Genomic DNA, 22,672 nt, shown 5'->3' on the forward strand with positions numbered 1-22,672 from the left:
CTGAGCCACCCAGGCATCCCTCTCCAGTCGGTTTTAGAACATTTTCATCCAAAAAAAAAAAAAAAAAAAAAAAGAACATTTTCATCACCCCAAAAAGAAACCTCTTAGCCCTTAGCCCTAACCCTGAAACCAACCCCTCAACCCTAGGCAATCACTTACATACTTTCTGTCTCTATGGGTTTGTCTTTTTTCAACATTTTATATAAAGGGGATCAGATCATAAAGTATGTGGCCCTTTGTTACTGGCTTCTTTCACTTAGCATCGTGTTTTCAAGGTTCATCCACATTGTAGCATGTATCAATACTTCATTTCTGTTTATGATTGAATAATTTCCATTGTATGGATATACCATATTTTGATCATTCATTCATCCATTAATGGACATTTGGATTGTTTCCACTTTTGGTATTGTAATGCTGCTATGAACATTTCTATTTGTGAATGGTTTTTTGTGTGTGGACACATATTTTCATATCTTTTGAGTTTATACCTAGGAGCAGACTTGTAGGGTCACATGATAACTATATGTCTAACTGAGAGAGTACCAGTTTTCCAAAGCAACTGCAATATTGTACATTCCCACCAACACTGTATGAAGGTTCCAATTTCTCTACATCTAAGCCAACACTTGTTTTATTATTATTATTATTATTATTATTATTATTGCCATATTAGTGGATATGAAGTGATATCCCATTGTAGTTTTTTTATTTTTAAACATTTTATTTATTTATTCATGAAAGACACATAGAGAGAGAGAGGCAGAGGCACAGGCAGAGGGAGAAGCAGGCTCCATGCAGGGAGCCTGATGTGGGACTCGATCTCGGGACTGCAAGTTCACATCCTGGGCCGAAGGCAGGTGCTAAGCCGCTCAGCCACCCAGGTATCCCTCATTGTAGTTTTGATTTGCATTTTCCTATTGGCAAATGGTGTTTGGCATCTTTTCATATGTTTGTTGACTTATATCTTCTCTGGAGAAATGTCTGTTCAAATCCTTTGCCTATTTTTTAATTAAATTGTCTTTTTCTTATTGAGTTGTAAGATATTTATATATTCTAGATACAGGTCTCTTATCAGACATATGAATTACAGTTAACATAATGAAATTGAGACAGAGCGAATCTTAAGCAGACTCTGCCCTGCGTGCGGAGCCCTACTCAGGGCTCCATCTCATGCCCCTGAGTGACCCCAGGTCATGACCTGAGCTGAAATCAAGAGTTGGAAGCTTAACCAACTGGGCCACCCAGGCGCCCCCTATCCTGACTATATTTTGCATATTTTTCAACTTCTGATATATTCTCTCAGTATTTATTGTGTCTGTTCTTAAGACCTACTGAATTCCCATTCTAGTTGGGACCATTTTGTTTTTATTTGGACCATGCTTTTCTGATGCTACAGTTTCTTCCTATTATTTCTAGTTGTTTTTCTTTTGTTCATAAATTCCATTCTTCTCCTGAATCCCCAAGTTCTTCCAGTCCTTCAGCCATACAGTTTAGTCTCCTTTGTTAGGATGCCTGTTCCTGGGAGCCTTCTCTATCCTCAGGGTTCCCTTTACCGTGTATGCTGGAGCCATTCTTTTGGGATCCTGTTCTTTGACTTGGTTTACTCTCGTTTTGCTAGAATATAAAAGTAACTTGTTAAGAAATAATGTGTGGGAGATCAACTTTTCTGCATCTTTGCAATGATTTAAAATCAAGATTTCATTTAAATCCCAAAATTGATCAATGTCTTGACCAGTTATAAAATTCTAGTTTGAAATTAATTCCCTGCCAAGGAAATAATGGCCTCATTCTCTTCTGGCATTCACGTAGCTTGTGAGAAGTCTGATGGGAGTGTAATTCTTATTCTTTTGCAGGACCTCCTCCCCAACCCAGTGCTTATTTGTCTTTATTTATGTCTGAAATAGCATGGTTATGTGTCTCACTGAAGGCTCTTTTTTTTTCCAGTAATTTTTTTTTGAGTAATCATTAGGCATTTTCATTTTAAAACACATCTCTATTCAGGTCTAGGAAAATTTCTTGTATTATTTCTTTCATAGTTTCCTCTCTATTTTTTGTGTTTTCTCTTTTCTGGAAATCCTGTTAATCAGATGCTGAACCCCGCATATTGATTTTATAAACCTTTCTATTTTTTTTTTCTCCTGTGGTTTATTTTATAATTTTATTTTTCCTATGTTTTCTTTATTTAAATTAGATTTAGTTAACACACACTGTATTATTAGTTTCAGAGGTATAATTTAGTGATTCAGCAGTTGCATATAACACCCAGTGCTCATTACATCAAGTGCCTTTCTTAATGTCCATCACCCAGTTACACCGTCCCCCCACCTCCATCCCCTCCAGCAACCCCCAGTTCCCTAGAGTTCAGCACCTCCTATGGTTTGCGTCCCTTTCAATTTTCATCTTATTTTTCCTTCCCTTCCCCTATGTTCATCTGTTTCTTAAATTCCACATCCGAAAAAAAAAAAATTCCACATCTGAGTGAAATCATAGGTATTTGTCTTTCTCTTATTTGACTTATTTCCCTTAGCATAATACACTCTCATTCCATCCACATCATTGTAAATGGCAAGATTTCATTCTTTTTTGATTGAGTGATACTCTGTTGTGTGTGTATATACACACACACACACGTTTTTTATCCATTCATCTTCCAATGGACATCTGGGCTCTTTCCATATTTTGGCTATTGTGGACATCGCTACTATAAACACTGGGGTTGGGGATCCCTGGTTTGGTGCCTGCCTTTGGCCCAGGGCACGATCCTGGAGTCCCGGGATCGAGTCCTGCTCAAGCTCCCGGCATGGAACCTGCTTCTTCCTCTGCCTGTGTCTCTGCCTCTCTCTCTCTCTCCTCTCTGTGTATTCTCATGAATGAATGAATGAATGAATGAATGAATGAATGAATGAATAAATAAATCTTTAAAAAAAAAACCACTGGGATGCAGGTGCCCTTTTGGATCACTGTGTTTGTATCCTTTGGATAAATACCTTTCCTGTGTTTTCTATGTAATTTTTTCTATATTGTAAGACAGATTTTCTCACCTTTTCTATCTTTTTATGTGTTTGTTTTTATTATGTTTTTAATTATTTGATTTACCTTTTTTCATATCATCTTGTTTTATAAATAGAACATATTTCTCTTGAGGTTACTGTTAGAGTAATCAGAGTATTGGAGCTGATTATTATTTTACATTATTTTTTCTGTTCCTTAAATTATTGAATATTTTTGAATTAGTTTATTTTTCATTTGTTTTCTTTGTGCCTAAATATTAGACCTAGAGGAGTTTACTCTCAGGCAGGAGTCATTCAGCTTTTTTGTACAGGGCTAGATAGTATCTTTAAGGCATTGTGGGTTAAGAGAAGAATCAAGGATATTATGTAGGGTACTTTTATAACATATTTCCACAAGTTTTTTTATCGATGAAAATATATTAACAAGTTAATACATTTGTCTTTGTAATACAGGTCTACTAATGAGAAGCATTGATTTCTTACAGGGTAGGCACTTTGCTTACTGGGATTCGGGTTTGGTGTTCCAAATTGATAGCAAATGGTTATATGTAATTCCTGGTCTGTTACGAGATTTTACATATTTCATCTTGGTGTCTTTTTGTATGGATAGTGTGGTAGGATGAGTAATAGCTTCTCCAAGATGCCCATTCCTAATCCTGAGAAGCTGTATGTTCCCTTTATGGCAAAGGAGACATTGTAGATGCAATTTCGTAAAGCAGCTTGACATGGGGACATTATGTGGGATTACCTGAACGAGCCCAATATAATCACAGAGATCCTTATAAGAGGGAGGCAGGAGGCCAGAGACGAGAAAAGATGCTATTCTCCTGGCTTTGATGATGGGGGAAGGGGCCACAAGCCAAAGAACACAGGTGACCTCTAGAAGCTGCAAGTCAGGGAAACACATTCTGTTTTAAGAGCCCCAGAGGGAGCACCGTCTTGGAACCCACTATAGACTCTGACCTCCAGAGCTATAACATAACGTAGTTTGTGGTGTTTTAAGCTATTAGGTTTGTGGTAACTTGTTACAGTAGCCATAGGAAACTAATATAGCTAAGTGCTGCCAATACTGGGTCCATGAGCATATGATTGTAAATGACTCTGCGTCTGAGGCACCTTCAGGTAATTTTTGGGAGGTAGGTGGTAGATGTGGAGTGTTGGCTGATAAGACCAAGGAGAAGCAGCTGTTGTGAAGGAAGGCCCTGCCTGAGAGGTCCTGGCTCAGAGTGGCAATTATCTTGGAGGGTATTAGAAGGATATTAAATGAGTGTAAAAGGAGAGTTAAATCAAGAGGTCCTGACCTCTTCCTCCAAACCACACATGACATTATCACTAAGCAGAAAATGAAACACTCAGTCTTTCTCTCCCTCTCTTTTTTTCACACATACACACCACCTCCAAGGGTTTTCCTCTAAAGAAATGGAAAAAAAAGTCGTCTAGAAAGAACAAGGACAGCTTGTACGATTGTTCATGCTTTCCAGCAGTGGCCGGCAAACAACAGTTGGCAGGCCCGATACAGCCTGCCACCCATTTTTTGTAAGACTTGCGAACTAAAAATGGTGTTGACATTTTTTAAAAGTTGAGGGGAAAAATCAAAAGAAGATTAATATTTTGTGACTTGTGAAAATTACATGGAATTCAAAAAAATTATATGGAATTCACATGTCAGTGTCCATGAACAGAGAAGTATTGGAACGTTACCACACTTGTGTATTTGCTTGTCGTCTGTGGCCGCCTCGCATTAGAGCAGGTGAGTTGTCTAGCAGAGCCTGTGTGCAGTGTGCTTGTGGCTTTTCACTCCTGTTGGCACAGTTCAAGTGACGGTTATGCAAGTTTAACTGCATTTTAACTGCCACACATATCAATGCACCATGTTATTTTTATCTGTAAAAGAAATTATCAGTGTAAACCTGTCATGTCAAAACACAAAAAGTAAACTTCAGGTGTGCTCTTGAGTCAAAGTGGAGTGTGGATTATCTTGTCAGTTAATTAGAAGACAAAGCACACCTAGCATTGTGCTGAAGAAATGCAGTATATGTCAACATGGCATGATTAAGCAGTCGTCACAGTATTCCCGACTCCTAGGAAAAAATGATCAGGAAAATAAGACGATTTAGAACACAATATCTCTTCACAATTTATTTACAAATTTCAAAAAGCAAAATGAGGTTGCAACCAAAGTAGGACTTGAAGTAGCTCGTCCGTTAGCAGAGCAAGGAAAGCAATTTGCCCATGGTGAGTTAATGAAATCACACTTGATTGCAGCAGTAGAAGAAACGTGTCCTGAGAAAATTTGTTTTGCACTATTGGCCTTTAGGTGAGAACAGTTACCCAGGACTTTGGCAGAAACATTCATGTCAATTGAAGAGCAAGGCAAATTGATTCCCAGGTATTGATGCTGTAGTGTTTGACACTGATTCGTTATTGCTATTTATCAAAGCACCAATGCCAAGTTTGAGACTGAAGAATAAGTCTCTCTGAATAGTCTGCGTGGAATAACTAACGAGCAAGGATGCTTTCACAGAACTTGAGAATTTAGTAATTCAGTAAGACATGAAATGGAATCTGTTTTGTAAAATAACTGACAGTGGTGATGAAAATATGTGTGGAGCAGACAAAAGCTTAGTCGGACAAATGTTCAAAGTTTGTGAATATACAAGCTGTTTCAAGCTTGTGTTTTTTAATCATATTGCTGATTGACAGGTACTTTGTAGAAAATATTCTAATCTATCATGTGTTAACCAGCAATATCAGCCATGAACGTCCTTTCTTCTTGTAGACCATTATCATTTCTGTAAATTTTTATAAGAAATAGATGCTGAATATCCAAACTTCTGTATTACAGAGTAGTTAGGTTAGCAGCAGTAACGTTTTACTGTAATTTTTAAACTCAGGGGCTGAAATTTTTTCAAACAAGAATACTCTCAACCACTGTTTCTGAACATTGAATGCTATGGAAATTAGCTTTTGCTATCTTTTTTTTTTTAATTTTATTTATTTATTTATTTATTTATTTATTTATTTATTTATTTATTTATTTATTTATTTATGAATGATAGTCGCAGAGAGAGAGAGAGAGGCAGAGACACAGGCAGAGGGAGAAGCAGGCTCCATGCACCGGGAGCCCGATGTGGGATTCGATCCCGGGTCTCCAGGATCGTGCCCTGGGCCAAAGGCAGGCGCCAAACTGCTGCGCCACCCAGGGATCCCTGCTATCTTTTTTTTAAAGAAAGATTTTAAAAGAGAGAAGGAGGCAGAGGGAGAAGCATGCTCCCCTCTGAGCAGAGAGCCCGACTGAGGGTTCCAGGACCCTAAGATCGTGACCTGAGCCAAAGGCAGATGCTTAACCAACTGAACCACCTAGGTGTCCCTAGCTTTTGCTATCTTGATATTGAATTATCAAGTTGATATTATTTATTATGTCATATGTTATATTCTGATACTTTAGAAATAGAGTTTAAATTCTAACGATTGAATTAGCTTCTGATAATTTGATGCTTGATCCTGTTTCTTAGTGAATTCAGTCTAAAATTACAAGGCAAAACGTTTATATGAGAAACACTGTAGTGAAGTAATTAATTTAGATAGTTAATGTTTGGATCACAGGTAATGTCAAGCTACATTATACACTTTTTTACTATAAAAAGTTAAGACCTAAAGTAATGAATAAGTCATAGGGATGAAAGGTACAGCATAGAGAATATGGTGGTCTTACAAAAATGCATTGTATGGTGACCGATGGTGGCTTGTGGTGAGCACTGCATGACATGTAGAGTTGTGGAATCACTATGTTGTCTACCTGAAACTAATGTAACATTGTGTGTCACCTGTACTTCTGTTAAAAAAAAAAAAAGATGTTAGATCTCTGTTCCCACACATACTTGTTGCAGAACTATTTTCTAAACTCAAACTATAGGGGATCCCTGGGTGGCTCAGCAGTTTAGCGTCTGCCTTCGGCCCAGGGTGTGATCCTGGAGACCCGGGATCGAGTCCCATGTCGGGCTCCCTGCATGGAGCCTGCTTCTCCCTCTGCCTGTGTCTCTGCCTCTCTCTCTTTATGTCTATCATGAATAAATAAATAAAATCTTTAAAAAAAATAAACTCAAACTATAGTTTGAGTAGTTCCCTTCCCTGTTCTGTCTCTTATTGTGGATTTACATTTCTTTTTAAAAATTATCTTACTTTTACAATATTGGATCTGCAGAAGAAGGAGATAAACATACTTGCTATCTTGAGCTAGTAATAAAAGAATCATAAATCCACGTGGACCTCTATCATTTTATGTTAAGAGCTGATTTTATTTCGCTATGAAGCTGGAATAGTCTCCCTAAAACAGTCACGTTCACTCATTCATTCATGCACTGAGGGTCTTAGTGTTGGGAGCCATCCTCACCTCCAGGAGCACAGAATCTGGTAGTTAAGAGGGAAATAATTATAGTGCATTGTCATAACTGTGGTAATAGAGATGTACACAGGTCCTGTCAGCAGGACGGAGGAGAGGATGACTATTTTCATATGGGAATTAGAGGAAGACTTAACAAAAAGACAGTATTTGAACCAGGTCTTAGAAATTAAAGTAAAAAAAAAAAAAGAAATTAAAGTCCAAAGTTCGTCAGGTAGAGAAAAGGCATTTTACGCCAGGAATAGCACATACACAGGCAGGGAAAGGTCAGAGATGAGAGGACGTGGTTGCAGGTGGCTGTGCGTGAGAGGAGTGTCAGCAAAGGAGGCTGGGAAGGTAAATTATGGCCAGATTATGAAGGGCCCTGCACAGTGTGTCCTGAAAATCTGGTTTGGGATGCAAATCTCTGTTGCAATGGAGTTGGCTCATGAATTCAAGTGATATCATAGTCTATCAAGATTTAATTTACTGTTAGAGATAAATAAGCCTAACAAACATTTCCATCTACTTTAACATTTTCTCTTTTTTCAATATGTTTGCAATATAGAAGCCAGATTACAGCACTAATGCAAATTGAATTAAGACTGAAAATGCCCTTAAGTTTGAAACTTTAGAAGTTTTCCTGGGAGGAAAAGACTTTTAAGAGGTATTGAGAAGATCTAAAGGGCAAATCATGTTTGATTTTGTCTTCACAATCTTCAACTTTTTTTTTCACATTGTCTACTCAGTTTATTTCCTGAAACTTAATTTTTTTTCTTCCTTTTTTTTTTTTTTTTTTTAGTGGACAGAAAACTGCAGAAAATCAACCTATCCTCCTTCTGGACCAACGTGAGTAAACATCAGATGATCAAAATTGACTTTGACCTTTGTGGAGATTTTTCCCTATGTAATTATCTCATAAAAGTGACAATAATGAAGAAAACTTTAAGTCACATCTTCTATCCTGAGACAACTATTTTTTTTTCCTGAGAATTTTTTTCAGGTTTGTGTATTATGTATTTAGTTAAGACCCTGAACAAATATGGACATACCCCATAATGAAAGTGCCTATCAAAATCAAAGAAAAAAAGAATTTCCATTCTCCAGGAAATTCTGTCTACTGCCAAGCATTTTTTCATCCTGATAAATGCAGAGCTGAACTGTCTGTGGTCCCTGAATATAAATCACCAGATTACACTGGGAGAAAGTCTAAGGTCTTCTATGTCAAACCTTCAAGAAATAAACCCTGGCATGATAATCAAAGCTGTCAAGGGCAAACGGGATTAAAAAACATAAGGCGGGGGGGTGGGGGGCGGTGTCATATTTGAGCACATTTAATGTTAACATTTTTAGTATAGGTATATGGCTTTTTCAAATCTTTTGTGGCAAAATGGGTTTATGAGGAAGATGTATGAATAGCCCACGTGCCCAGAGGGTACAGAATGTGGAAAATAAGATAAAGGTTTAAGGAAAGGTAATCTTTTTTTGCCCTACTTTCCTTCTCTCTGAAAGTAGTGTGCTGGGGGCAGGGAAAAGCAGAGTGCAACTTTAACCTGTTAACCTGAGAAATAAAACTGCCAGTTATTTTACCAGCAAAAATGGATTTACTTGGGAATAGCAGAGAATTGCAATCCAGGACAAGCAAGGTACAGCAAAACTAAGCCTACAGAACAAAAGAGGAGAATGCTCTTTTATAGAGGAAAGGGGGAAGTTAGGAAGGCTATGAAAAAAAAAAAAAGCTATTCAGGGACACCTGGGTGGCTCAGTGATTGAGCATCTGCCTTCAGCTCAGGTCGTGATCCCAGGGTCCTGGGACTGAGTCCTGCATCGGGCTCCCCACAGGGAGCCTGCTTCTCCCTCTGCCTATGTCTCTGCCTCTCTCTCTCTCTGTGTCTCTCATGGATAAATAAATAAAATCTTTAAAAAGAAAAAAAAAAAGCTATTCAAACAAAAAAGTCCATTGGAGTAAATGGAGTTCAAAGCATAGTAGCTCTTCATTGGCTGAGTTATGGCAGTCTCTTATTGGCTGGGCTGTTGCCAGGGCGGGAGCAAAGTCTTTCTTCTTCCTGCTGGGGTAGTAAAGTAGTATCTAAAGTACCATCAACTTGCAAGGCTCCTTTCTTCCTGTTGGGTTGTAAGTTCAAGCCCCACGTTGAGGGTGGAGCTTTCTTAAAAATTAAAAAAAAAAATCTTTATTTGAAAGCATCAGTGATCAAGAGTCAGGTTTTCAATATTTAGTGGTTTTTCCCCTCAGTGCCAGGAAGGACCTTTCCTGCTTGTCATGTTCTATGCAGGGAGGAAGGTGCACAGCAGTTGGAAACCAGTTAAAGCCACATTTGAGTTAACAAGGAAGGTTAGGAGGGAACACTCAGGAACTTGCCATTGAAAGTCTTCTTAGGTTGTATGTGTTGGAGATTTTCTTGGAGCATTTAACCAGCATCTTCTTACTGGGTACATTGCTTTTTAAAAAAAGGTTGATAGGGAACAAAATATGAAACTTAAAATAGGGGATCCCTGGATGGTTCAGCGGTTTGGCACCTGCCTTTGGCCCAGGCGTGATCCTGGAGTCTCGGGATCAAGTCCCGCGTCGGGCTTCTGGCATGGAGCCTGCTTCTCTCTCTGCCTGTGTCTCTGCCTCTCTCTCTCTCTGTGTGTGTATCATGAATGAATAAATAAAATAGTTTTTTTTTTAAAAAAAGAAACTTAATTACACAAAACAGAAGAAGTAACATAACTGCAAATTGTATGATGGCTCTAAACCAGGACTGAAAGTAGCCAACTGAAATATTTATTAGCATGTATTCTGACTTAGGAAAGAGGTTTTCCTGGTGAAAGCAAATGCAGAGTCATGTATGCCTCCTGGAGGTCTCTGCCTAAAGAGATAGTGGAAGCAGAACAGTGAATACTGCCAAGAGCACACACAGCATACTTGGAAACATCCAATACAGGTGTAACATGAAAGGATAGCTGATTAACTTTTTGCAAAATAGCAAAACTTCAAAGACATTTTATTTATTTTACTTTTTTTATTTTTAAAGATTTACATATTTTATTTTTTAAATATTTTATTTATTTATTCATGAGAGACACAGAAAGAGAGGCAGAGACACAGGCAGAGGGAGAAGCAGGTTCCCCATGGGGAGCCTGATGCAGGACTCGATCCCAGAATGCGAGATCACGCCCTGAGCCGAAGGCAGATGCTCAACCACTGAGCCACCCAGGCGTCCCGAAGGCATTTTAAACACAGTCTTATCTCAGAAAAACTGCTGGAACCAAGTGCGTTATTGATTGTATAGTCTGTAAGGTTGCAAATTCAGAGATTATGAATTAGGGTAAGAACCCAGAGTCAGATAACTGAATTCAGATGAAAGAAGACTTTTGTGAATTGTGAACCTTCTACCCCTTCAGGAGAAACAAATGAAAAATTAATTTGTCGCAGGATCTTGATGAGGCTGTTTCCGAAAGACCATAATCAAAAGAGGTTTCCGTGGGTGGGGGGATGGCGTAACTGAGGGATGGGCATTAAGGAGGGCACGTGATGTCATGAGCCCTGGGTGTCATATGCATCTGATGAATCACTAAATTCTACTCTGAAACTAATACTACATTATATGTGAACTAACTTGAATTTAATTAAAATCTTGAAAAAAAGGTTTCCCCTTCTCATAAATACTTGGGAAATGCAGACAAGGGCCTTGTCTTTCCACAGAAGAAAGAGAAGAAGCAATAGTGAGAAAAAGATATCCAGGCCTGGTCCAGACGTGTTAGGAAAGCTATTTTATCAAAAGTCATTTGCTTCAGTTCTGGGAAATTCCTAATTTTCTAGGTCACCTGTTGGTGTGCAGGCTCAGCCAGGGTTTTACGCTTTCTTTAGTAGATGCGTCCCATAAATCCAAGAGTCTGTACCCTGAGGTTTGGCGGCAAAAATGTTGGTTAGCAGTACCTGAAAAAAAGACCTTTCTAGTGAAGTTGGAGAGTCTTTCTGAAGATGTGTTTTCCAACAGATGAAATCTCGGGGTTGTAAATTGTGACACTTTTCAAGTCATTGTCTCTCTTAGGAGTGCTCTGTGAAGAGATTGCTCTATGAAAGCATGGTTATCTCTAATAGAAGCAATTAGGCCTTCCAGTATTGAAGTATGTCTCCTTTATCAACTCTGGGTCAGAGGGGCGGGGGCCACAGGTACTGGATGTCCCGTAACTGTGTCAGTAGGTTGAGTGTATGAATTCTCAGAGAGTAGATGTGCAATTTAGAAGGACCAGCTGCAGTGCCATCAGCCAAGGCATTCGAAGGGTCTCTACACCTTTGGCCAGTTGAGTCTTGAGAGCACCATTAGTACGTTCAGCTAACTCTGAGGACTGAGGATGGTGCACACAGCGAAGGTTTGTAAAACTGGGTAAAGAGCACAGACTTGTGGAAGCACCTGACCCATCACATTGTTCCCCGATCACCATTAAGTTATTAAGTTGGAGACTGGTTCCCCAGGTAGGGATGTTTTTTTTAAATTTTATTTTTATTTGCATTTATTCTATGCAGAATTTATTCTCAGGCCATAAGTTTTAAGTTTTTGTTTCTTCAGTTTCTTCTGGGATATCTTTTCCTTCTGTGCAGCCTCCTTTTGTGGTTTAGGAACAGTCTGCTCTTTTTCGGTAAGGATCAACTGGATGTGGCAGGCGGAGCTCGTGTATGGCTTAATCCAGCCACATGCCCCGTAAGTTCTTTGCCACATCTTGGAGGCTTTGTTCACGTGGATGTGCTCAATGACCAGAGAATCTACATCTAAACCCTTAGGTTCAGCATTACACTCTGCATTTTTAAGCATGTGCAGTAAAAATTCACTCCTCTTGGGCCACTGACCCTGTGTGCAGCCCCACTATTTGGCCTGGACACAGCTGGACACCACTGCAGCAATGGAATGGCACGCATCACTTCTTTCAGATACTTGGTGGCTTTTTGGATACGTATACCCTTCATGGCCTGGGCAGTTTCATGTGTGTTCTTAAAGTGAACATGAAGATTTGAACCTCTTGACTTGCATGATTTTGTAGGGTTTTCTAGATCCAGCGAATAGTGAACCATTATCAGAGGTCACTTTGGGCCACTTAGGGGAAGAGCAGGGATACTTTTTCTAAGGGAATTTTAACCACAGAAGCAGCATTGGCCCGTCCCTGAGAGAAACCTTGGTCCAGGGAGAAAACATACAAACCATGACTAAAATATATTTATATCAGTGAAAAACTGTATGGGATGAATTTGTGTGAGCAGGTTTCCCTGGATTATACTTCGGACAGGTGGGACAAGTAAAGTAGCCACTTTTGCATATTTCCCCAACATCATTGGTTGATGAATGCTATCATTTTGTTAGACCAGTGGTTTAAGGCATGTAAGTAGTGGGAATTTTAGAATTTCTGGTAGGGCCAGGTTGTTATTTGGTCCAAACCAGAGTTCTCCTTTTTATCAAGCCAACAATTATTAGATTTTTAATATTGTTTTTCACTCTCTGGGGCCAATTGTTGTGTATCTCTTGTCAGTTTTTCTAAATAATCATTCGAGAGAACATCCTTTTGGACCATGAAAGATGTTGGGGTATTGATTTCCTTAAGAGCAGCATTTTTGGTGGAAATACCAGTGAGGTGGTTTTGTTTGGCCTCCAGGGAGTCTAGTCTGGTACACCCAAGGACCTTATGGGTAGTAGAGCAGCCGGCAAAAGTCTGACCTCTGGTACATTTTGGACGTAAGAGCCATTTTTAATCTTATCTCCATCAGAGATAAGGACATCTCATTGTTTCCATAATATTCCAAACTGATGAATGCCCCAAAGGCATACTGACTATCAGTATAAATGTTTGTGGTTTCATCCTTGGCTCGGGGACAAGTTTGAGTGAGGGCATAGATCTCAGCCTGTTGGACAGAAATAGTCAAAGATAAAGGTGCTGCCTCAGTGATTTCAAGAGGAGTTACAGTAGCATACTCTGCACGGTATTTACTATTTACATCCTTTAAATAAGAACTGTCAGTAAGTCATGAAAAAGCTGCATTGGTTAGAGGGGTTTCTTGTAAATTGTCACGAGGAGCCAAAAAGTCACATCAGCAATCATGAAGGGTAGCATCTGGATCCGAGTGTAGTCCTTGTTTGGAGATTAGGTGCCCTAAGTATCAAACTTGAATTTGAGCAAATCCCTTTAAGGCTACAAATTTTTAGCAGGTGGATGCTGTCTCCTTATGCAGGGCTCGATCTTACAACCCTGAGATGGTGACCTGAGCTGAAACCAAGTGTCGGACGCCTAACCAGCTGCACCCACAGGCGCCCCTTGGCCCAGTAAATGAGTAGAGGTAGAGGAGCTAAGGAGAGAAGGATGCGTACCTCTCAGGGGGCCTAGACAAAAGGGGAATAGGTTAGAGATGGGCACCTGTTGCGGTTTATCAGAGACCCTCCGGCTCCTTGAGCTGTTTCAGTGCTTGGAGGTAGAGGCTGCTTTAAAGCCGTGGGGCTAAGCATGGAGAGTGTGGCTCTGGCGTCACTACACACACAGGTTCATTCCCAGTCTGGAAAGTGGTTTCTGCAGGCTGCTGGAGACAGGATTGGGGGGAGCACCTTTAGCTCCTCGGGGCTATGTGTTTGGGAATTAGGAGGAGGTTGGAAAGACTGAGTAAAGGGCTGACAGTGTCTGTGGTGCTTAAGTTTGTACCAGCCTTTTAGTAATGTCCTGGGTCTTTGCAATAATAGAAACTGGAAAGATTTTGTTTTTTTTTTTATTTTCAGTTTTTTTTTAATTTAAAATCAGTTAATTAACATACAATGCAGTATTGGTTTCAGATGTTGAGATCAGTGATTCATCAGTCTTCTGTAACGCCCAGCGCTCATTACATCACGTTTAGGAGCCTTCCTTTGCAAAGTAAAAAAATTGAGAATTTCAGCAGTCCTTCTCTAGGCGACCCATCTAGGAAACAAGCGAGCTGGTTTGCCAGATTCAATCAATCTGGAGTGATTACAGTTTTCATTCCATCCAGATCCTTTTTAAGACTTAAGGAAAAGGATCCTGGTTCAGGTCATTGATGACCATAGAGTTAAATGCCACCTGGGTGGATTCAGCATCTAAAGGAAAACCAGAACCTTCTTTAAAAACAGTTTGGAGGGGGCAGCCCGGGTGGCTCAGTGGTTTAGCGCCGCCTTCAGTCCAGGGCCTGATCCTGGGGGTCCGAGATTGAGTCCCGCATCGGGCTCCCTGCATGGAGCCTGTTTCTCCCTCTGCCTGTGTGTCTGCCTCTCTCTCTCTCTCTCTCTCTCTCTCTCTGTGTGTCTCTCATGAATAAATAAATAAAATTTATTCATGAGAGACACACACAGAGAGAGAGGGGGACAGAGACACAGGCAGAGGGAGAAGCAGGCTCCATGCAGGGAGCCCGACGTGGGATTCCATCCAGGGTCTCCAGATCACGCCCTGGGCCACAGGCGGCGCTAAACCGCTGTGCCACCGGGGCTGCCCAAATAAATACAATCTTAAAAAATAAAAAATAAATGAAAACATTTTGGAGTTGATTGTAGTAGTCATGAAGAGGTTCATCAGGCTTTTGTGCACAAGCCTGAATTTTTGTTCCCATCAACAGGCTTAGGAAAAGCTACTGTAACTGCTCAGTGGATGTTCCCTGGGGCTGTTCTAGTGTTTTGCCAGAAGTTAGGCTCTTTCTTTACTCGTCCCTCAGGACGTTCCTATCGGGCTACTTTCATCCAGTGTTTGGTCTGGCCCTCACAAATAAGCAAGTGGACTAATGGATATAAATCTGAGAAACTAGATGGGTAAGTTGAATAACTAGGTTAAATTCTATAGCAAGCTTATGGGGAGGTCACCAATCACTTTAGAAAGCTCTTTCTGGCTTGAATGGATTCTCTTAGTACAGGGAGCAGAAGAAACTTGGCATTTCTGCAGATCCTCAGAAGACTTAACCTTAGAGAGGCAGGTTCAGGAGAAGGAGCAGGGAGCATTTTGGAGGAAAAAAGAAGTTCAACAGTGAGAATAAAGGAAAAATGGCACCTGCCACACGTCTGGAATCAAAGAAGGTGGCAGGGCGGGGAAAGAGGTCTCAGGAGCCGTTCTGACTTTTCATTTGTTGCCTCAGTTAATTTAGAAATAGTATTTTACAAAGAGGCAAACTCAGAATCTGGAAAGGATTCAGAAGCCTCAAGGTAGCATTTAAAACAGGCATCCCTGGGCAGCCCTGGTGGCTCAGCGGTTTGGCGCCACCTTGGGTCTGGGGTGTGATCCCGGAGGCCTGGGATCGAGTCCCATGTCAGGCTCCCTGCATGGAGCCTGCTTCTCCCTCTGCCTGTGTCTCTGCCTCTCTCTCTCTCTCTCTCTCTCTCTCTCAGGAATAAATAAATAAAAATCTTAAGAAAAAAAATAAAACAGGCATCCCATATAGGTTTTCGTTTTTTAGGAGCTGTGCTTCCTAATTTACTTCTGAGTAAGCCCAGTGTGGGGAACTCAGAAATTCCCTGTGAAGGATGCTGAAGTTCCAAGTTACCTTTGGTTAACTCAGTCTACTTAGTTACAGATGCATGTGTGGAGCTACCAGAGTTCTTAAACATAGACCAGCTGGAGTCGCGGTAGGAACCGGGTACCCTCAAAGCTTCTTGATGACTAGGATCCCATTATCTTAGATGTGTCTCTCTAGAGTAAAGAGAAAAAAATCCTAATAGCACAGTTTCAACAGCCCATTTCCAGAAGGAATCAGACCAAACAGAAGGAACAGTCCAGTTCCAAACTGAAGTCCTACCAAAAGCTAGTGCATTTCCAGCAGGCACAGTCCAATCCCAAAATGAGTCAATTCAAACTGGCACAGGAGCAGACCAGTTCTGTTACAACAGCAACAGTCCAGGTCTGTAAAGGAGTCAACAAATACCCTAAGATTAAAACAAAACAAAACAAAACAAAAAACAAAGCCTTAAGACACGTCCCAAATAAAGCCTGGAGAGCTCAAACACAGAGAGCGGAGCTTGAATCGCTGGGAAGACTTACCCTCAATCCCGAGGATTGGCAAGAAAGTAGGAATCCAGTTGACTCTGTGGTTAATCAGCACCTGTTTGCTCATCAGCCTTGGAGTTGTTGGGGGTTTTCTCTGGATCCCACTTTTTTTTTTTAAAGCTTTATTTATTTGAGAGAGGCAGAGACACAGGCAGAGGGAGAAGCAGGCTTTCTGCGGGGAGCCCGATGTGGGACTTGAACCCAGGACTCCAGGATCACGACCTGAGCTGAAGACAGATGCTCAACCACTGAACCACCCAGGTGCCCCTGGATCCCACTTCTGATCACCAAGTAATGTCAACCTTAAAAATAAATCTGCCAGCAAATATGGGTTTATTCAGGAAGAGTAGAGAATTATAGTGAACAGGCAAGCAAGGGCAAAACCATAGGCAAGTCTGCAGAACAAAGGAGAGGAGTGCTCTTTTATTTTTTTTTAATTTTTTTAATTTATTTATTTACAATAGTCACAGAGAGACAGAGAGAGAGGCAGAGACACAGGCAGAGGGAGAAGCAGGCTCCATGCACTAGGAGCCCGACGTGGGATTCGATCCCAGGTCTCCAGGATCGCGCCCTGGGCCAAAGGCAGGCGCTAAACCGCTGCGCCACCCAGGGATCCCAGGAGTGCTCTTTTAAAGAGGACACAGGGAAGTTGAGAAAGCTGTTGCCCAAAAGCCCACTGGAGGGAACTGGAGTCCAAAGAATAGTGGCTTGTCATTGGCCAGGCTGTTGGCAGGGCAACCTCTCTTCTCTGCTGGGATAAAGTCTTGGTTAAGGGTCCTGTCAACTTGCAGGGCTACTTTTCTTCCTGTTGGGTCTGTAGTTGAGGAGCAGTGGGGTGGGAGGCCTTCCCCTGCCCACCTCTGGACTCCAGGCTAAATGAAATTTCCTTTTATTAATTTCCAGTAATACCAAGATGACATACTTGAATTTTGTAGCACTCCAATTATATATTATTGTACCCCACTTGCCTAAATTATGTGCTCTGAATAGCCTCTGTCCCAGATACAGTGCAACTGTAATAAAATTCTTTTGATTTACTCACTTTTCTGTGGAAAGAAGTAAATATTTGGTAGGAAATAATTTAGAAGTAATCAGTTTTTATGTTTTATTCTAAAATTTTTATGTTATTCTAAACAATGTGTATTCCAGTGCTTTAATGGCTTGTTCTCTGGAGGTCCTCCTTCATGTAAACACTGACTGTATCCTGGTCTTCAGGGTCTTATTGGCTGCATCTCTTGACTGGTCTCACCACCCCAATTCATTTAACACATAATACCTTCCATGTTGAAGGCTTTTTTCCCTCCTCCCTTCCATGTGCACCTTCCATGTGTCCATGAATTGATTACCCTGCATACCTTCCCTGCTTGGGCTTCTCAACTGGTTCCAGGTTGCTGAGCGTATGTATGTGCACACATGTGTACACAACTCACACATACAAACACATTTCTTTTATATTTCCATACAATGTAAATATTTTAGTCCTGGTATTTCTACTGGATTCCTTCCTGCCTTACTAGACTGTTCTCTACAGAAAAATCTTCCATTCTGCTCTGATCCTTTTCTCTGAACTAGAAATGTGTCTTGGGATGTGAGAGGGGAGCCCAGTGTTCATATACCTTTGAATGACAACAGAATCCTCCTCTACATTTTCTTGATCAAGTGCACGGGTTCTGGAGGTATGCATGGGCATCGTGCGGGAGGAGTTACCTGTTTATCCAGCCCGACCAGTCAAATCAGGGCTGGAGATCCGGAGACTGACAGCGGGAGCATCCCTGGATCCATCCAAATCCCATTAGCATTTATTTTCCCCTGCTCCCTGGCACTCAGCATCTGCCCTCTTATCTGTATGTACCTGTGTTGTGTCACTTGGACTAGTTTCTGAGCCACCTGTGGAACCAGGTGGGTTCAGTCAGTTCTTAATAGTGACTGTGATGACCTGGGCAGAGCAGATGCTAAGTCTCAAAAATAATTTAATGATGTTTATTGTTTGCAGTAATGTAGGAAACTATTCTGTAGTAATTACTATTGGTCGAATACCATTACTGCTGAGTATTTTTTGTGTATCGCATGTAATTATCACTGCCCTCATAGGGTAGATACTATTTATTTCTCTAGGAAATTGAGGTACAGGTGTTAAATACCAAGATATTTTAGAAAAATGTTTGAGAAATAAGATGTGGGATCGTGGCTAAGCTTTAATCGTAAGAATGATTTTGTTCATCAGTTTAACAGTTCTTTCCAAGAATTGTGATTAGTTGAGGTGTTTTTATAGAGAGGTTTGTGGGGTCTCCCCATGCCCACTTAGTCTAATCCTCTGCTGTTCTGAGTTTATCTCCACTCCATTTCTTCTTTGGAATCCTTGAGCCCTGTACCCAAGGCTCCGGACTGGAAAAGAATCAGGAGATTAGGGTGGATATAGGTTTGGGTTTTGTTGGATATTCTAAGGCGAAGAACTTCTGATTGGGGTTTATAGGTATAAACCCTGTTTGAGGGCAGTGCCACCACGTGCATAGCTCCACTTGGCCCCTTTTTACCATTGCTCCCGGACATGGAAATCTAAGTGCATGCTGGCGAGGAGGCCATTAGGAGCACTTGCCTGTAATAGAATGAACAAGAGTTATTTTTTAGAATTGTGGAATAGAATTTTGCATGTACAATTAGGATCAGTCAGAAACAGAATTTGTTTTTATGTTAAGCTTTTTTTTTTTTCTAGGAATTAAGTATCATAGCCCTTAATATGGATATCAGCTGTAGCTCACACCAGCATGCCCCTTCTGTTTCTCTGGAGCAGAGAAATAATGGAACAAATGCTGGCTATTTTTAGGCGTAGTTCTAAGCTGATAAGTCACTGAATGGCACACCCACAGAGGCTTAGTAACAAGAACCAGAAGATAATGTTTCTGCAGCTACAGAGAACAGTGGTAGAGTTCACCCACCAGAAATAGGGCCCAGCTCCATTTAAAAGGAGTGAACGTTGCCATGTATTTACCTTGTATAGTAGAAATTGCTCTTTGTCGATTGAAGAGTAGGAAATTGGGGAATGCCTATGACTGGAACAGAGCTTGGGTGTGGACTGAGTACAGGAGATGAGGATGGCAGGAAGAGTCTCGTGGCTGAGTGAGTAGAGAAGGTTCTTAAAGCCAGTCATGAGAAGCTAATACGTGCTGCCTCTTCGGGAGGCTTAGAAGGTGACCTTACTGAAGTCCATGCTAGAGACAATGATTTGGCAGTAGTGGGACTGGGAGACCACTCAGAAAAGTGCCCAGAGCCTAGACCAGCCCTCAGCAGAGATTTCGGAGGGCAAAAAAAGGCAGTTATTTTCTAGCCCTGAGATTGAGATGACATGAGGCTCTTGAACCAAAATTGATTCTTTTACATATCACCAATTCCCCTTATCCTTCCAGAATGTATTATTCTGGATTCTAAGACTTCTGAAATTACGTGTGATTGTGTATACAACATAGGGCAGAAACACTAGCTGGGAAAATGAGCTTTTCTGCAGACGTTGGTTTGAGTACCAACTTCTGTGTTGTTAAGAATATGCCTCGTTTTAACCCCCATCAGAATTGGCTTTTTACATTTCACGATGATACACCTCTCATTACAGCTACAGGGGTTCGGTTCCGTGGTACACCATAAATCTTGACTTACCGCCCTACAAAAGATGGCATGAATTGATGGCTGACAAGGCACCAGCGGTATGTGGATTGTTAAATATTCCATTTCTAACATTACTGAATATAACTGCATTTTTGAAAGAGCATTTCATGAAATTACATACCAAGTATTTTAAGGATTGAGTTTGATATTTTTCTCCTGTTAATAATAGAAGAAATGATGCCATTTTTCTGTACCTTCTTGCTCTTTTTGCTTGCCTTTATTTTTTTTCTGTATCCTCTTCATCTAATTAATTAATAAAATGGCCTGTTAAAGATGTATGTGTATATGAGATGAAAATATTTTCAAATGGCACTCTATTTAATTCTTTATGGATAAGTCAAAAGGTCTGTGTCTGTTTCCATTTTACCAATATTAATTTTTTTGTATATTTTTTATTGGAGTTTGCCAACATTTTTTTTTGCCAACATATTTGCCAACATATAGCATAACGCCCAGTGCTCATCCCATCGAGTGCCTCCCTCAGTGCCCCCCAGTCAACCAATATTAATCTTTTAATTAATGTCAACTTTTTTAATGTCTCTTGATAATTAAATTATTTATTTATTTTTTTCAGCTAAAGATTATAGTGAATTCCCTGAAGGATCTAGTAACTGCATTTGTGCCAAGTGGAAAAATTATGCAGATAGTGGATCAAAAGTTGGTAAGAAATATTATTTCCCACAATAAATTTTAAACATACACACATCCATATACACAGAGTTCAGAAAAAGCTCTAGTATTTGCTTAAAGGCATAGTCTGACAAATTCTTCTAAGGAGCTTGGGACAGGTTTGCATTTAATTATTCTAGAACACTATCGAAACTTTAGAGGGAGTTAAAATTTTGGGGTTTGGTAATGTTAGAATAACATGACACCAGAGAGGGATGCCTGGGTGACTCCGTGGTTGAGTGCCTGCCTTCTGCCTAGGGCGTGATCCTGGAGACCCGGGATCGAGTCCCATGTTGGGCTCCCTGCATGGAGCCTGCTTCTCCCTCTGCCTGTGTCTCTGCCTCTCTCTCGCTGTGTCTCTCATGAATAAATAAAATCTTAAAAAAAAATAATTAAAAAAAATGACACAAAATAGCATGGCAAAATTTGGCAATTAACTGCCCCTTAATTTTTTTTAAAGTATTTTAACTTTACAGAAACTATTTTACAGAACAGTTGGCAAATATGTTATTTCATCTGAGAGCATGGCATGTCCTTCCCCTTACAGATAGAGTTCACCATTGAACAACACAGGTTTAAACTGGGAAGGTCCACTTATACATGGATTTTTTTCGATAAATACAGTGAAGTACTGTTAATGTATTTTCTCTTCCTTACGATTTTTTAAAAAACCATTTTCTTTGCTCTGGCTTTTTAAATTGTAAGAACACAGCATAAAATATATATAACATTCAAAATATGTGTTAATTGTTAATCAAAATATGTGATAATACTGTTGATATTATCAGTAAGGTTTCTGGTCAACAGTAAACTATCAGTGGTTTGGGGAGAGTCAGATACTATACTCTTTTGGGAGAGATTTTCAACTCCCCACATTGTTCAAGGGTCAGCTGTACTTATTTTTTTTAAACTTTTTTTAAATTTTTATTTATTTTATGATAGTCACACAGAGAGAGAGAGAGAGAAAGAGGCAGAGACACAGGCAGAGGGAGAAGCAGGCTCCATGTACCGGGAGCCTGACGTGGGATTCGATCCGGGGTCTCCAGAATCGCGCCCTGGGCCAAAGGCAGGCGCCAAACCACTGCGCCACCCAGGGATCCTGTCAGCTGTACTTATATTTGCAAGTTCACTATTGAAGATTTGGGTGTTTTGTTTTGTTTTTTAAAGTACTTTGCCTGTGTATCTCAGGACACCCAGAGATTTTTCTTCATAGGACCAAATGACATATGTATCTTAGCCTGGGAAGCCCATTAACCGAGACAGGAGGTTTTGTGAATGACTAGAAGATAGATTTGCTTTTATGAGTGTGGGAAGAAAGCAGTAATGAGGGTGCAGTGCCAAGGCAAGAGGGTGAGTTCAGGTGGAGATAAGGGGTGCTTGTTGTGATGCATTTGTTTGTGGATCATGTCCGGTCACCCAAGTGCAGTTATCCTAGTTCTCTCTCCTTCTGGAGAACAGGGTGAAATGCCAGGCAGGAAAAAATAAACATACATCTTTGCATAATACCTGAAAACAGTTGAGTTTAAGGGAATAAAATACATATTTAAAGAATGAGGGGCCTACCATCGAGTCCTACATAACATCTTTTAGAAATACAGGATGTAAAAGTCCTTTATAAATGACTTTTATCACTAACTATATGGAAGGAGCATCTAAAACAAATTATATGTAAAAGAACCCAATCTAAAGCAGCCCTTTAGGGTCAAATGATTGATCATTTATTTGTTTTCCAGCCTGGTCTCCTTGGCAATTTGCCAGGTCCTTTTGAGGAGGAAATGAAGGGGATTGCAGCGGTTACTGGTGTACCTTTAGGTAAAGTTCACTTTGCAGCTTTTATAAGATGTAAGAAAGCACTTGTATATTTTTTTAATTGGGACAATCTACTTATAGTAAAGTGTGTTAATCTTAAGTATACAGTTCAGTAGAA

The 22,672-nt window shown here is 40.4% G+C and overlaps 1 protein-coding gene across 1 annotated transcript in view; it reads left to right on the plus strand.

Moving 5' to 3' along the window:
- The window catches only part of ASAH1 (N-acylsphingosine amidohydrolase 1), a 47,241-nt gene that overhangs the window by 12,914 nt on the left and 11,655 nt on the right, over positions 1–22,672 (plus strand). The window contains exons 2-5 of the mRNA XM_055334993.1: positions 8,198–8,244; positions 20,024–20,114; positions 20,651–20,737; positions 22,479–22,557. Coding sequence (XP_055190968.1) covers positions 8,198–8,244; positions 20,024–20,114; positions 20,651–20,737; positions 22,479–22,557 — 304 coding nt within the window. The remainder of the gene's footprint in view (positions 1–8,197; positions 8,245–20,023; positions 20,115–20,650; positions 20,738–22,478; positions 22,558–22,672) is intronic.

Source organism: Nyctereutes procyonoides, unplaced genomic scaffold (assembly GCF_905146905.1).
Source record: "Nyctereutes procyonoides isolate TBG_1078 unplaced genomic scaffold, NYPRO_anot_genome, whole genome shotgun sequence".
NCBI lineage: Eukaryota > Metazoa > Chordata > Mammalia > Carnivora > Canidae > Nyctereutes > Nyctereutes procyonoides.